General features: G+C 36.8%; 1 protein-coding gene across 1 annotated transcript in view; it reads left to right on the forward strand.

The window, feature by feature from the left end:
* The window catches only part of LOC136847752 (adenylate cyclase type 3-like), a 514,101-nt gene that overhangs the window by 485,859 nt on the left and 10,457 nt on the right, over positions 1-17,785 (forward strand). Inside the window, 7 exon segments of the mRNA XM_067119628.1 lie at positions 2,211-2,251; positions 2,254-2,368; positions 13,459-13,597; positions 14,193-14,286; positions 14,289-14,302; positions 16,893-17,005; positions 17,200-17,361. Coding sequence (XP_066975729.1) covers positions 2,211-2,251; positions 2,254-2,368; positions 13,459-13,597; positions 14,193-14,286; positions 14,289-14,302; positions 16,893-17,005; positions 17,200-17,361 — 678 coding nt within the window.

A 17,785-nucleotide genomic window follows, 5' to 3' on the forward strand; every position in this document is an offset into this window, starting at 1 on the left:
CCACGCAAAAATGCCTCGTTAGGCGACGAACTAATATAACCCAATAAGAGGAAGCCAATCTTGGGAGGTGGAGGTTGAAAATAAGTGCTTAAGTCGTCTCCCAGGACGCAGCTTTTTATGAGCTATTTCTTAACTAATTACCTTCCCCTTGAAGAGCTCATCCTCTCCTTGGCCTGTGAAGGAAGATGGGGAATGGAGGGGAAATTTTGAACTCTGAAAGAGAGCTCAAGTCTTAACATTTTAGAAGGGCACTCTTGAAGGATTGGGCGTATTCAGTTGCTGCTGTTGGTCTGCCGTGAGAGTTTATATACACTCAAGCCTGTCTCAAGCCAGTATGAAAGAGGAAAGTTGGGCGTAGAATTAAGCATCCTTGCCATGTAGCAGAAGTAAGTGCTATGGAATTTACAACAGACCTTAGCGGGTTTGGCGTAAGTGGCGCTGGGTGTTTGTAAATAGGACAAAGAAAGTAATTTGGGGTGTGTGTGTGTGTGTGTGTGTATGTTTAGAGGAAAGCTAAGATAGTTTGTCCGGGGGATTGCTGGAGGACATCCATCTTTGAGTAATTAGTATGTGCGCTGGGTAGGAGGAGGAGAACCAATGAAAGACTGGAGATTTTCGTGTGGATGTTTGTGTATTTATAGATACAAGATCAAGAAAAAATATCAAGTACTCTATAACTTGAAGCTCCCTGATTATTGAGAGAGAGAGAGAATAACATTTCTATTTCTGTTACACTTTTTTTACGAAATAAGCGCTGTAGTTTGTCATTCTCATTTTACATTTCCCACTGAAAGTGCATACTTTTATAATTTTGCCAACAGTAAAGAATTATTTTTAGACTTTGCAGACTGGTGGCCTAAGGTGGTTCCATAGCTGTGCATTTTTATTTATGTTAAATGATCAGGTTAATTACCATGCAACACTTGTTATTCCGATTGCGAGAAACACGACACTGCTTTGTAAATATTTAGCTTCACTTAACGCCACAGGTACTAAATAGAGGAAAAAATAGATAAATAAGTTAATAATCCCAATGTTGAAAGGAGCAGTATGTTCATAAGTCAAGTTTAGAATTAAACTCAACAAGCAGTTCAAATTTTCTGAAGATCTGCTTTGTAAAGCCTTTTTCATAGTTTCTACGCATAAATCCACAGATGCCTGAATAACGGTCTATGTCTAGAACACACACACACACACACACACACACACACAGTTGATATCTGTTAATTTTTAAACACATTAGATACTCTTTCTTGGAGTCAATAGATTCTGACACAACTAAGCGGATTCATTTTAATGATCGATGAATAATATTCTCTCTCATTTTTCCCAAACGATATAAAACGGTTTTGCTAATTACAATAAAGAGTAGCAAAGCCAGGTGTTGGTAATTAAGTTTTTACGCACTCCTTTCATTTGAATAATACCTCAGTTATGTCTAACTGATGACTTAATGTTTTATGTTTATTTTGAATTTCCAGAGGACTTCTTTTCTATTGACTATCTTTTTCGAAATAAGGTCAGAGTCCGCTGTTCCTCTTAGTTCTGTTTACTGCTTAATTACTTCAGATATTTGGTGGATTTATTCTGGTTTCTAAGAAGTAATGGCTTGTTAGACGATGCTTATATTCAGGGTACACCCATCAGCACATACACAGCGCATACCCGTCGCATATAGATATTTGAGGATGTTGCGCTGTTGTTAATGAATATTTTTCTTATGCCAGACCTTCCACAGTGTGTCAAAAAGAGTCTAGGAATTAATGCGACCGGTCTGTTCCTTTGGCCGTTTTATTTTCAGCATCTGCTCTTTACTGTCTTCTTAAAACGTGCTACATAATTTCTATCACATTCTTTCATAATTATACTTTTTCATTTTCAGAAGAGACCTACGGTTTGATGAATTATTTGTTCACATTCCACAAGATCGATATCCCTGATAATGGTTTGCATATAGAGACGGTCTTACCTTGACAAAAGATAGGAAGAACAGTCGTGTCCATTTTGTGTTTAGTTAAACGACCTGGTCGTCAAGAATTCTCTAACAATGCTTGCGTATTCAATGATACTTTTTCAAAGACATTAAAAACAATGGTATGTACAAATCCGGTTTTGTTTATGACTTAAGAATGCTCTGTTTTGAAGGGGTTGTTCGTCTGTGCTCTATTTATTTATATCTCTATTTATTTCTTTATTTTATTTTTGTGCAGGTATGTGCGGGAAACAACAGGTTGTACAGTGGACATGCGCGTTGAATTCACACTGGAGCCGTCTTGGCCGGAGTACTTGGGCAGCGCCAGTGGCAGTTCGATGTCTACAGCAAAGATGTGGTGTTGGCTAATAAGATGGAGAGCAGTGGCAAGCCAGGGTAAGGATAATGTCCAAACTTCGCTGAACCCATTATATTACTGCTGGTTTTATTATTATTATTATTATTATTATTATTATTATTATTATTATTATTATTATTATTATTATTATTATTATTATCATACAAAACCTGCAGAACTCACAGTCAGAATCAGTGGAAATCACTTAACCACTTTTCACTTTCAGTAGTTTTTATTATCCCTGTGTTGTCTTCCGGACAACACAGGAGCCGGAATATGGTTAAAAATTATATCGATATGATCCTCAACTCTTGACGATTCCATTGGGACCCTATTTTTGTAATTTGACGTTACTTTTAAGAAGTTTAGCGAGCACACAGATACTATCCTCTGTAGCAGTGGTTCTTAACGTTTATATTACCACGCCTCCTCTAAGAGTTGGTCCTTCTCTCCACGCCCCCTTGCATCTATGAGTAAAATTCCCTCCCAGATTTAAAGGAAAATAAAAAAAAGAGAAAGAGTTTCTGAGGGATAGTTAGGGAGGTAAACAATTACAAAACATGGTAAGCTCCAACGCGTCTAACCAGAGTAGTAGACTATAGGAAACTAACTTTATAAGGCAATACTTTTGCATTTTTTAATAAGCCTCGAATATTAGTCCTCACTCTTGTTAAGAGAATAACGAATATAATTAGAGAATTTTTTATTTTTCCATGGGGCTCGCGCCTCCCCTGGGAATTGCTGACGCTCCCCTAGGGTCGCGTGGCCCCAAAGTTGAGAACACTGCTCCATAGTATATAATCATCATTGTACACAAGGGTCGAAATATGGGTATATTCCTTCGTAGAGTTTCTGTCTCTTTTCCTCTGTTGACTAGGGAAATGTTAAAGATGAAGTCTGAATGAAGTACATTGGGTGTGTAGTTATTGATTTGCTGGTAATTTGCCGTTACTTTCTCGATAAAGAATTAGTTTTTTATAGTTTATGGCGTTTTTCAATTTTATTTATTTTAACCTGTTTTGCTACGCTCAGCACTCTTTACAGTTTGGTTGTAACATCAGTTAACAGTAGATAAATATAATCTGTCTTCTTTATGCACTTGTAGTCGCCCTGTTGTGAAGATGCATCCTTTGGTAGATAATGTTTTTCGCAGCTCCTCCCGAATTTTACATTAGATTTAGTAGAGTGGGTAAATGTAGATCTATGTCCACAACGAGTAATTAAAAGATTGTCACAAAGGTTATTAAGGAAGTTACTATTTGTAACTGCAAATGGTACAGCAAGCTACGTGCGATTCGGTTTTACAGGAGACTTACTGCTAACCAAGTTTTAGAAATTTTTTACCTCCTCAGAGTTGATTTAAAAGCTCAGATAAATGAAAATCTCTCTGCATAAATGGCTGCCTTATCCTAATTCTGTGTTTAAGAACACCTTCCTATAAACCTGTTATTTCTGATTAAGAGGTTAGGGGTCACACTGTTGTCTTGCCAGTGTTCCGACTAGTACTGTAATATGTCGATCTTTGTTACAGATGGATAACTTGAGTTCGAGTTTAGATATGTTTCATTTTCAAATATATTTTTGTAATACAGGATGATAAAGTACTTTTTAAGTGTAAATTAATAAGTCCGAGATATTGAATTGGAATGTCCTGACCTTGTCAGGACATCAGTTTAACCTGAGTTTATGCACTTGTACAGTTCCTGAACACCGTCAAAAAAAGGGGTCGGGTGGCGGTTGGAGAATATCAAATCAACAACTAAAGTTTGCAACAAACTTTAGGGGTGTGATGTGAGCGACATATGGTCATAATGAGGAGGAAAAGAGGCGAATGTTTGAAGCAAGATATGCTTATTTAGAATTATATTATGTGGATGTGAACATATGAAGTCAGTTTATTCCAAGATATCGAGTATTTGAAGTTGGAATGTCATCTAGAAAAAAGTAAGGTATGGTCAGTTGAATGACCTACTGTAACAAGCCTGTCTCTTTGCTTTTTTCCTTTCTTTCATTAGGCCTGGCCCATAAAGGGACATTATGCCTGTCCCATTGGTCCCCTTCTTAAAAAGGCCTTGTAATGGTACATACATCAGTACTAAAGAAAGCAAAAACAAAGGATGTTGTACTAATGCATGTTAATAGATAAAGTCATTGCGCACTCAATTCTGTGCCCTCCTGAGAAGATTAGATTAAAATGTCATTGGTCTCGGCCTCATTCAGCCTCATTTAAGTCAGTCGTTTTGTGTCTATATTGCATTGTTTTCGCGTCGCTTGTCTCCTCGAAAGGGAAATGTATGAGGTAATTAAATTCCCATTAAGAGTTTTAAACCCCCGTCTGTCCTCAGAGAGGGAGTCATGATTACTGTCATTTTGCCGTTTCCTTTGTGCGACCAAATCCTAGCTCACGGATTTGTTATATTTTTTATTTTATAAATCGCATATAAATTTCTTAAAGTGGTATTTCCCGTTAATGTAAAGTTTTTGTGTATGTTTTTTTTTCTCATATAATTTCTGTTATTCATAACTTTGCCTTTGTCGTGTGGACTGATTTATGAGAAATTCATCAATTCAGTCTCTCTCTCTCTCTCTCTCTCTCTCTCTCTCTCTCTCTCTCTCTCGTGACGAATTACTAAGACCTTGAAGGATAATGAAGTCATAAAAATTCAGCAAGAAGTTTGAACATTGAATGAATAAGCATATCATTATATATATATATATATATATATATATATATATATATATATATATATATATATATATATATATATATATATATAGAGAGAGAGAGAGAGAGAGAGAGAGAGAGAGAGAGAGAGAGAGAGAGAGAGAGAGAGAGAGAGATTGTCCCTCTTCCTGTTTATCATTTACGCTACCCTTTACTATTTTTATACGCCTTTGTCTTTCCCCCTTCCCTATTAACTGCGTATCTTGCATTCTTATGAAATTTCATCCAATATGAAAGAATCAGTTATTAGAAGTGTGCTTTGTACCCTTATTCCCCTGTCCTCACTCCCCCCTCTCCTTACCTCATTCCCCATCCACTTGCTACCTTGTCACCTTTGACGCTGTGTTCATCCTTGTGATGATCCCCGAGCATCTTCCTCATTTTTCCTTCTTTTAATTCCTTCTTTTTCCTCTCAACATTTTTCCCTTCCTCCATTTCCCTTCCACGTTCCTTTCCTCCCTTTGCCTTTGTATCCCCTATGTTTTTCCATTTTTAATCCCCCCTTTTTCGTCTACTCCCCTTTTCTTTCCATTCTTTTCAGTGTCTTTCCCTTTACTGCCTCCTTCCGCCTGTGTTCGTCCTCCCTTTTCTCTGACTTTCCTCCTGTCTTCACTTTTCCGTTCTTTCTCCCTTTCCCTCTTTCCAGTTGTCTCTCCCTACGCTTCCTTCATCCATCTTGGCAGTAAGGAAGACAAACACCTGACGTGCATAGTCGGGGTTATTGTCTCTTGCTTGAGTAATTTAGGCAGTTAATTCAGAGAACTGCTGTAAGATGGGCCCACTGAACGCTAATTGCTCTTCCTCCTCCTCCTCCTCTCTGAAAATGGCCTTTGGTCTTTCTGTTGTTATTCATTATCACATTATTTTGATAGTAATCCATTTCGGTTCCTTACGTGACTAGGTAAAAAAGCAGTAAGAATTTTGGTTGAGAAGTTTGTGACGTTTTACCTCTTAACATCAAAGTTGGAAGGAGGTTATGTATTCCCCGTGTTTATCTTTCTGCCCACAAGAGATATTAAAAGTTTATTAGTAGGTTTGAAGTACATATTGCGGAAGAATTAATGTTGATCCGACTTTGTGATGGATCCGGATGCTGATCTAGATAATTTCTCAAAAAGTTGTCGATGGATTTCAGTGAAATGAGGCGCCGTCTGTGTGGAGCCAGGAATTTTGTTTCAAAATATATGAGGGTATTTTCAGAGGAAACTGAATTGTATGGATTGGTGGGTTATTACCGACTGGAGAGTTGATTAAAGATTGATCAGTACCAAATGCAGATCCGGGATTTTTCTTCTGTTGTCCGATCCAGTATTTTTTGTAAGTTTTGTGAATCTTTTTCTGTGTGGCAGTTTTTAGTTTTCTGAAAAGAAAACTATTGAGATGGCTTTGTCTGTCCGTCCGCGCTTTTTTCTGTCCGCCCTCAGATCTTAAAAACCACTGAGGCTAGAGGGCTACAAATTGGTAGTTGATCATCCACCCTCCAATCATCAAGTATACCAAATTGCAGCCCTCTAGCCTCAGTAGTTTTTATTTTATTTAAGGGTAAAGTTAGCCATAATCGTGCGTCTGGCAACTATGTAGGCCAGGCCACCACCGGGCCGTAGTTAAAGTTTCATAGGCCGCGGCTCATACGGCATTACACTGAGACCACCGAAAGATAGAACTATTTTCGGTGGCCTTGATTATACGATATACAGAAAACTCGATTGCGCCGAAGAAACTTCGGCTCCTTTTTTACTTGTTTTCTTTTTTTACCTAATTTCGATAATCTATCATTGCCGCTCTTTGTCTTATCATGGACCAGATATCAGTTCGTGTAGTTTGAAAATAATAAATTCCTTTAGCGTTGTCAGAGTTGTACATTTTATAGCTCGCTGGTCACATGAAATGTGAAATACTGCAAAAGCAGTGAGATAATGTAGTCAGTTTGTTTGCTTTTATGCTTGTGTTTAGACATACACTTTAACTAGAGATTATAATATGTCGTAGGAATGATCATGGTTCGGGTGGATATAGTCTGCCATGTTTCAAGTCGGGGGAAAGTTTAATACAATGTAATTCCACCTGTCAGCGTATAGGTTTGAAAGTGGTTTCTGACGTTCAGATCCATTCCTAATTTTATGCGACGATCTTTATTCATAGAATTCGGCATTAATGTAAATTTATGGCTTCTTAATGGTAATGGATAACAAGTAGATGAAGTTTCAGTATCGGTCGTAAATGGCACAACTATTGCTTGTCCTCGTGTAGTAAATGATTATGTACACATATATCCCCACACGTAAATGATTGTGTACACACAGGCCCACACGTAAATAATTATTTACATATATACACCACACACGGGAATTATTATTTACATACCTACCCACTCGTACATGATAATTTACACATACCCACATGTAAATGATAGTTTGCACACACAACCACATGTAAATGATTATTTACATATACATAACCACATGTAAATGATTATTTACACTGACATAACCAAATGTAAATGATTATTTACATACATAAATGCACATAAATTATTATTTACAAACATACTCCCACGTACATACGCACACACATAGCCACTGTAAATCATGTTTTAGTCAACACGTCTTACTTTCTGCAAAGTTGAGCTGTGTTCATTGAGGAAAAGAAATCAGATGTAAAAAGTACCCCATGGAATCTGAAATTGTTTTTCCGTGATGAGGGGTAAAATTCCCAGCGGAATCTCATCCGTGAGGTTCCAACGAGAGAGGAAAATCGTGGCCAACTGTTTTAATTAAACTGAAATTTAAAAAAAGTATTCGGTCGTTAATATCTATTAAGTTGCATTGTTCAAAAGCAGTGGAACGCCTCTGCTTATATTTATATATATATATATATATATATATATATATATATATATATATATATATATATATATATATATATATATATATATATATATATATAACGTGTATAATTTTGAGTGGGAGCGAGTGATTTCTTCTTTAAATAACGCATGTTTGTCTACAGAAACGCATCCCCTAATTAGAGGCTTTTCAGTTTTAAGTGGTTATATTTCAGTCTGACAATTTTACCCTTCGTTAGACTAATCTATCCAAAATAAAACCTTATTTTAACAAACATACCTCATTACGTATGTCAGCTAACTGCGTTTCTCTCTCTCTCTCTCTCTCTCTCTCTCTCTCTCTCTCTCTCTCTCTCTCTCTCTCTCTCTCTCTCTCAATAAAATGATGGCATTCCGTCCCACACCTATCTGCTATTTATTGTAATAATGTTAATTTATTAAATGGAAATTTCCATACTGATACTAGCATAAGCAAAGTCTTGAAATCCAGCGATGCTCTTCAAAGCTTATCAAATGCGAGTCAGATGAAAATAAACTTGTTAAATCCTCTATCTATTCGTAGAGAAGAGCTGTGGATTAATCTTCGTCTCTACAATCCAGGTAAAAGTCTTAGGCAAAAACGTAGGATATTAGCTCAGCTGTCATAATCAGTAGGATTGGAGCGATTTCTTGATGTTTCCGAGTACTAGTAAATAGAATCCGTGATTTTATTTATTATCCGTCTTTTTTCTTCCCTAAGGGGAGACTGTCCAAGTGTTTAGCTGTTCATTTTTAATATACGTCTTTGTACATCGTAGTTTAACTATCTCTACAGCAGACACCTCTTGGCGTGGGACTCTATCATATGCCTTTTCCAGATATATGAACGCTATGTGCAATCCTTTCTGCTTTTCCCGGAGTTTTTCCGTCATCTGTCAGAGGCAAACACTGCATCTGTCGTTCCTCTTCCTGGCATGAAACCAAACTGTTCTTCATCTACAGATGTTTCTTCTCTAATTCCTTATCCATTATTCTTTCCCAGATGTTCATGGTGTGAGACATTAGCTTTATTCCCCTGTAGTTTGCACAGTCCTGGATCTCACCCTTCTCTTTATAGATAGGCACAATAAACCTTTCTTTCCATTCTTTTGGTATCTTTTCCTGACTGTATATTTTCTTTGCTAGGTCCCACAGCATGCCTATTCCTTCTTCTCCTAGGCTCTTCTTCCACGCCTCTGTAGTAATTCCATCCACATTTATATAATATGTATATATATACATACATATATATATATATATATATATATATATATATATATATATGTGTATATATATATATATATATATATATATATATATATATATATATATATTTTATATATATATACGAGTATATATGTATGTATGTGTATACACACATATACATATGTGAAACAAATGATATCTAAATTTGTGCTGCATAGAGAAAGAAAGAGGTGTACACAGATGGCTGAACTTGGAAAATGAACCCATAACTTGTCTGTTAGCAGATATTGACTTCCAGCGTCGTAGGTCTTTGTTGCTTGATTCCACGTTAGTATAATCCAATCAGTATCTTCCTAAGAAGCGAGAGAGAGAGAGAGAGAGAGAGAGAGAGAGAGAGAGAGAGAGAGAGAGAGAGAGAGAGAGAGAGAGGATTAATACCAAAGTAATAAGAGCAAGACTGCGTTTTAGTGCGAGATAAACAATAATAAAAAAGTCTCTTTAATCCCTTCCCAGTGTAATCCTGGGTTCATCTCCAGGGCTCTTGAATGGGACCTCCGTCGAGAATCGAATGAAAATGAAAAGATTAATCCCTGGCTTCCCTTCCAGGTAATAGCTGGAGGGTTTAACGAGGCCATTTTCAATATTACTATGTTCTGGGAGCCTTTAGCAACTCCGACCGAATTCGTAATCCTTGCATAAGCAACGTTGTCTTGAATTGTTGACGTCTGTTAGTACGATGATGAGGAACCAGCCAATTAAAACGAACTACGATCGTACAATGCATACATATATTTGTACACACGTATATATCTAAATATATATATATATATATATATATATATATATATATATATATATATATATATATATATATATATATATATATATATATATATATATATATATATATATATATATATATATATATATATATATATATATATATATATATTGTTGAAATCATATATATTTTTTGTTGTTGATCAACTTGATTTTTATTTATGTATATAAGAGATGTATGTGCTAAGTCGTTGAAATTCAAATCTCAATGTTGAAATTATGGCATTTCTTTACCTTGCCGGATGAAAAAGGTTTGAACGTAGACAACATTTGCTTTTTTTTAAAATATGGGAAATGTAGCCAACCCTTGCAATAACTTCAGGCGATGTGGCGCAAGCGGCTATTTGCCATAATAAGGCCAGAAACCCCGCAGAGTAAGGATATCAAGCTTTAAGGCCGAAGGAACCATCCCACTAAATGGAAGTACCTATTGCCTCAAAATTGATTTGAGGATTCTCATGGAATTTCCAGGGACGATCGACCTTGAAGATTTTGTCGATGAATCTGATCCTGCGCCTTGTTAGGAATGGAAATCGTATTTGAGCAGCTCTAGCAAAATTTTTTTTAGTTTTTAGTTTTCTGTAAAAGAAAACTATTGTGCCGGCTTTGTCTGTCCGTCAGCACTTTTTTCTATCCGCCCTCGGATCTTAAAAGGTACTGAGGCTGGAAGGCTGCAAATTATTATGTTGATCATCCACCCTCCAATCATCAAACATACCAAATTACAGTTCTCTAGCCTCAGTAGTTTTTATTTTATCTAAGGTTAAAGCTAGCCATAATCGTGCTTCTGGCAACGATATAGGATAGGCTACTACCGGGCCGTGGTTAAAGTTTCATGGGCCGCGGCTCATTCAGCATTATACCGAGACCGCAGAAAGATAGATCTGTTTTCGGTGGCCTTGATTATACGCTGTAGCGGCTGTACAGAAAACTCGATTGCGCTGAAGAAACTTCGGCTCATTTTTTCCTTTTATTTATTTCGTTTTCATGTTTTTCCCTACTATTTCTTGCTGAATCATATCTGGATCTGGTACTGGTCGTACTCTTGAATCGGGTCAGGAGGCTTTTATCATAAGTTTTGATAATGGCCGTCATGGTAGGAAGAGCAATCCTTTATAAGTTTGATAAAGGTTTAGATCTGGCAGAAAGATCGCACCATGCATTTCCTATATAGAATGCCCTATTTATATCATTGTTCTTATTAATACACACGTACTGTACATGTACACTTACGTTTGTGTGTGATTGTGGATGTATTTATGGGATGTGTGTACCTGTGTACTTTAGTTATTTTCTCCACGTTTAAAGGCAAACTAAAGAAAGCTGATGACAAAGAACTAATTGAAATTCCACTTCGCGAGGAATGTCATTATTGTTTTCTTAGATGTTGCCAAACATGATTAAAACATTTTCCACGTGCTTATGTATTATGCGGGAATTCTTAGCGGAAATTGAAAGATCAAGGGGTTTTTAACGGATGTTAAATGAAAACCCCAAACTTGGTAATTAGCGAGAGAGAGAGAGAGAGAGAGAGAGAGAGAGAGAGAGAGAGAGAGAGAGAGAGAGAGAGAGAGAGAGAGAGAGAATGGTGAATATTTTTCATATCTTGAAAAGGTGCTTGTTAAATATATATGTACTTATATATGCATATTTATATGTGATTTATTCAATATATATACATATATATATGCACATACATACATACAGTACATAAACTTATCAGTAACAAGGTTTACTAATTTCTTACTCTTAATTACTTGATAAACATAATGAATCCTACATGATTTTCATTGTGATCTCTTGACATAACATTAAACGTTCCCACTAAAACGTTTTCTGGGTTGAAGATCATTGTTGTTATGGCGCCATGAATATTAAATCAATCAAAAAAATCACTCCTTTGTACAGAGTAAGACCAGTTACTAAACTTTTAGTATATTTAATGCTCATAGTTACTGTTTCTAATCAAGTTACCATATTGTTTTTTGTCGGAAATCAGAATGACCGAATAGTCTTATGGAACAGGTCAGAAAGTTGAAATCTTTAAAAGAAATTTTTCGGAGAATAGAATGGTGGTAGAAAATAAGAGTAGAAAACGACAAATTAAGAATAACAGTCGAATAAGAAAAATGTTTATTGAGGAACATATCATTATGTACATGCATAAACATCAGTATACCTCGAGAAAAAAAAAGTAAGGAATAAAGAATGAAAATTAATGCAAATCAGAAAGGGAACCCCCTGAGGTGGAAAAAACCAAATGGGAGGATATTAAGACGAGGATTATCTAAATGCGAGCGCTCCGGTTAATAGGTAAAGTGGAAGGGTTCTTCTGAGCCCGGGGCGATGGAAAAATATATGTAAAGAAAGTTTCTCCTCTAAGGGTCATAGGTACTGTTAGTGTTTTTTATTTGTGAATATATCTAGCATAACACAGCAGAGAGAGAGAGGATTTTCTACAAGAATTTTTAGGTGGCGTTGGTAGCCCAAGGCTCTTTTACACTTTTAATACAGCACACTTCAGTGAAATAGCTACCACATACCCATTTAACTGCCCCATGTATCATAGGCACAATGGGATTCGAAGGACTGTGCCTAAAGCCCCTACCATCGTGGTGTGCTTTAGAATTTACACACATGAGCCTGCGCTTATGACGGAGTTACTCTGCAACACTGTGAAGAGCCGAATAGCTTCTTATTGCAAATGAATAAATTGTTAGTAAGCGTAGTACGTTTCAGAGATTTTGGAGATATGTTTCAGAGGTCTGTGGTGAGGGATGGAGGTGGCAGTTGTTGTAGTGTCAAACTCCTTGCAGCATTTACATCATCATATATTTTGCACAGAGTATCGTGGACAGCCATCATATGATTCCTGACAGAATGGCTGCATTTCTCCACTTGTGAGAAAGGAGACAATACCTTTCACTACAGGAATGAACATCGCTGTTAGAATGAGAAGCTTTACCTTTTCTTTCCAGAGAGTTTTTGGTTGGCTTAAACGTACTGTAAGAATATATTAAATTTCAAGGAAACCTATTAGATTATGGCGTGTTTGCTATCTACAAATTAATAACATGAAAGACTACCACGTGAAGATTTATCTGTTTATGAACTCGTGTTTATTGATTTATCTCCTCCCTTTAATTTTTACCATATTCTATATAATATTGATAACAGAAAAAGACCCATTATGTGGAAGTGTAATAAAGGCTCAATTTTCATTTACTCGGCCTTTTCTTATATTATCAACTTGAACGTGATTGTTCGTCGATTTTTATCACTCATAATAATAATAATAATAATAATAATAATAATAATAATAATAATAATAATAATAATAATAATAATAATAATAATAAATAATAAATTTCATAAAGATGCGATTTTTTTAAAGTGTAATTACTGTTTCACCATTATTTAGTACATTCAGTTTCAGGCAGCGTTCGTAAATTTATCTTTTTTCTATGAAGTCTATTGCTTTTCCTCCATTGCAGACGCGTTCACATAAGCAACAAAACTCTTCAGTACATCGGAGATGAATTTGAGGTCGAGCCGGCGTACGGAGAAAAGCGAGAAGACGCCCTTCGAGCCGCAGGTCTCAAGACCTACTTCATCTCCAAGGTCCTCATGCCGGTAAGCTGCTGATTGATTGACTGACTGATGCAACGTCGTAAACTCGTGCCAACCACGTTTATCGGCATCGATGGCAAAATAAACATCTTGCTAAATGATGTTTATTATTATTTATTAGTTTAGCCAGTGTAAAGTAACTTTGGTGTATTATAAGAATGGTTGTCGTCCCAGAATGTATGCACAGTTAAATAAAAATCATTTATGTTCATACATATCACTTGTCATGCCTTTAAATATTTTCGTTCAAAAGTTACCAAAAAGAAACTGGTACCAGTCTCTCTAATTACGTTTTATCCACAGAGATATTTATTTGTAGAGTAGTCGGCGAAAATAATATTCGAGTCTCTTTAATACAGTTTACAATCCACAGTCACACATTCTTACAGTAATAAAGAAAACAATCTGCAAGTCTTGCTGATATAAGTCATATCTTTAGTGATAAATTTATGAACACAAATTACATGGTAATAGAAATATAAAAATTATTAGAAAATTAACATAAAAATTCTGAAGAAAATCCGGTTCTGTGAATGCCTCCTCTTGTCAGTCAACTTCTGGGAGGTAACTCGGTAAATGTTAGCCTCTTGCATTTCAGTACAAGCCTCGGCCATCGCTTCAGAGTATGAAGAATGGGACCAAAAGCTCCTCCTCCCAGCCCTCGCGCGACGTCCCGTCTGAAAACACCATGGCTTGAGGGACAGTACAGTAAGTATACTAGTATATCTTATGTAGTATCTATAGCATGACAAAAACATGCACAGCGCCTTTAGTTTAGATAGAGATATACATATTATTCTTAGTATGGTTATGGAATGTACACAGTGACTTGAGTATGACTAGAAAAACACAATACCCTAGTTTGGTTGGGGATATACACAGTACGTGCAGTATAGTTGTGGAATATGCAAAGTATTCCTAGTATGGTTCACAGTTCCTCGTTGGACGGGTCGGTAGAGTTCTCGGATAGCACTCTGCTGGGCCCGAGTTCGAGTCTTCGGCCGGCCAGTGAAGAATTAGAGGAATTTCTTTCTGGTGATCGAAATTCATTTCTCGGTATAATGTGGTTCGGATTCCACAATAAGCTGTAGGTCCCGTTGCTAGGTAACCAGTTGGTTCGTAGCCACGTAAAATAAGTCTAATCCTTCGGGCCAGCCCTAGGAGAGCTGTTAATCAGCTCAGTGGTCTGGTTAAACTAAAGGTATACTTAACTTTAGTACCATCACCGGGCAGCAGAGGATACACAGAACCATAAGGATGGCAATAAAAATGTTCCACACTTTCTAGTTTGTAAATTGCCATTACATACTCACTCACTGTGTATTAGTTAAGTTATATGGATATCCAAGCACAGAGAACGTATTGTTCGGCACCTTACATTCATAAGCGAATCTCTCTCTCTCTCTCTCTCTCTCTCTCTCTCTCTCTCTCTCTCTCAGATAACACAGAGGTGTGTTTACGCATCAGTTCCATAGTAAATTAAAGAGGCGTTTAAAGAAATTTGTCATTCTAAGGCTAGAATATATTAGTACCCCAATCGATCCTATCTTTCCTGTAAAGAAAGTTTGTCAGCTTTCAACAGTACTCCGTCCCTTGACTTTCCTGCGTCATTTCGTCCCATTACCTCTCCCACCATGGGCCTATCCTTTCGTGTCCTATCGTAACCTATCTTATCCTCAATATCCAAAGCAGGATTAGATTGAAAAAAGCAGTGGATGCCTTTTGCTGTGTTCAAGGGTTACAGATCCTAATAATCACAAAGCAATAAACTTTTCGTATTGTTTTGGCTAAAGCCGTAAGTCGAGAGATCAGAGCACTCAAAAATCCATCCTGCTGCAGGGATATTACAGGCTACAGGGTTGCTACTTCGGAACTTACAGAAATTAAGCTTGTAGTAATTAATTACTTTTACACTTAACATTTATATCACAGTGTGCATTTAATTTTTGAAAAGGTAAACATTTAAATAAACAAATCTATACGGGATGTTTTCCTCATGGCTTTCGCTCTCCGAGTAGGAAAATTGTCCCTGTCGAACGACAGTTGCCGCCTAGAAAATGAGATTGCTCTGGGATCAAAAGTCGTTGAAGTGATACTTGAACTAAATTACTTCAAGACAAACACGGGCCGTTTCGATTTAAGCGGTTATTCGTTCCGTTGACCTCTGTATTGAAGAATGGCCTGTGATTTATTTTGGAAATGGTGTCTGAACTCCTTCGTATTCTAACATATTCGTGGTTTTACGTAGTTTCATCATGCAAACAAGGCATATTCTTTTCCCTTCTTTGGAACCTTTACCGCAATTTTTTTTTTTTTACAATGTGTTTGTGTATTCTAATCGTTTGATATACATATGTCCTGTCTGTATCTGTTTGCATATTTGCATTCTTATATCCTTTTTAATGTGTACTAATTCAAACCTTTCACTCCGTACTTTACCTCTGTGTGTATACCTTGGTGTTTAGTTTAATTCTGCTATAATTAAACTAGATATTTTTCATCAGACCAGAATTACGTTGTAATTTGTTTTTATCCAAACCATGTTGGTTATGTATGTAACAATGTATGTTTTAGTTTTCCTTTTCTTGATTTTAGTTTTCCTCTCAGCAAAAGAAAAAGTTCCTCTCCGAACTTCATATATGTTTTAGGCCCTGGAACTTGTATCCCTTCTCCGCTCATAAATTTGTATCCCGTTCGGTCGTCCTTACCCTTGCACTCTCTCTGTCTTTGCCATAATTCTCTCAGGAAAATGGACGACCATTTGTGAGGAACATGCGTCTGGTGTCGTTATGTACGAAGACGCCCCCAGAATAGAGGACCTCATAATAGGCTGTGAATGGCTTCGCTCTGTTCGGTACTGCAGTACAGTCAACGCTGTAATACAGTCTTACTCTGCAGAGGGCTGCCGTTATAACGTTTTCCATAGTTGGTCTAGTTGAGAGACGCACTTGAAGAGGAAACGTTATGATTTTTAATACGAAGTAATACCTCATCTTAATGATCCCCAGCTTAACGGACTTGAGTACTTATCAGCCACATTATGATGTTTATTTTTACTATACTACCAGATACGTTATGTTTATTTTTTGCTCTACTTAAACTGAATATCAAGTGCAGAGTACAGGTTAGTTTAGGAACTGTATGGAGTTGCTGTTATCTGTAAGATATCTAGAAAATATTCAAGTGTAGGCTGTGATGTAGGGTCATAGGGCCTTTTTACTCAACAGACCTTGTTACCAGACCCCAAAGCTTCTGGTAAGTTGAGGTGCTACCATTTATACCATTACTCTCTTCGCAGACGCTTTCTACCGTAGAGGACGCGAAGGTCCTGAAATCACTGCAGGAAGGGAACGCCGACTCCTCCTTCAAGAGCAAATTGCAGAAAGAGTTGGTCAATCGAGATGGCTGAAGGTATTCCTTTTCAAAGATTTCGCAGCTTAATTCTGCTGTTTGCTTTGGCTGTATTACGGATTATCTTTTATTTTAAATCTTCCATTGCGGTTATTTCATGAAATTGGTAGTTTAGAATTTGCTTTAGAACTTTCCTTTAGGATTTTGCTAGAACTATGAAAGCATAGTTTATTGTTAATGTTATTCACACGCAGCGACCTTTTGAGCCAAACCAACATGGTGACCCTGAGCTTCCGAGACGGCAAGATTGAGCATGCGTACAAGCACCACAGAGAGACGTTCAGCGGAGCTGCCACCACGGCGGTTCCTCTAGTGCTCTTGATCATCACCATTGCTCGCTTCATACTGCTGCCCACGTACGTTGTAGTTACTCCCTTTTCCCATTATTTTTTTATTTTAGTTATTAACTAAACTGGGTAACTGCACATCATGCTCCTCCAAATGTTAAGATTTAGAATGGACGGGAGTTCATGATCACCAATGTCATGGCAGCCATGGTAATATGACGTCCATGTGAAATGTTATAATGTACAGTGCTGTTTAGATGAATTGGTGTAGTTTTGAATTGTTCTTTAGTGGGAGTTTGTGCAGGTATTTGAAGTGGTTCGTTTAAGGTAAGATTGGTTTATTTTTTACTTGAGATAAAATTTTCACTATAAAACAAGTTTCTTAGTATTTAATCGTATTTAAGTCTGCTCTTTCAAAATAAAGCTCAGTTTCAATGTATGATGTCTACCTGAAAATCTGCAACACATAAATAATAATTTACTTGTGGTTAGT

This window comes from Macrobrachium rosenbergii, chromosome 17, assembly GCF_040412425.1.
Source record: "Macrobrachium rosenbergii isolate ZJJX-2024 chromosome 17, ASM4041242v1, whole genome shotgun sequence".
Classification (NCBI taxonomy): Eukaryota; Metazoa; Arthropoda; class Malacostraca; order Decapoda; family Palaemonidae; genus Macrobrachium; species Macrobrachium rosenbergii.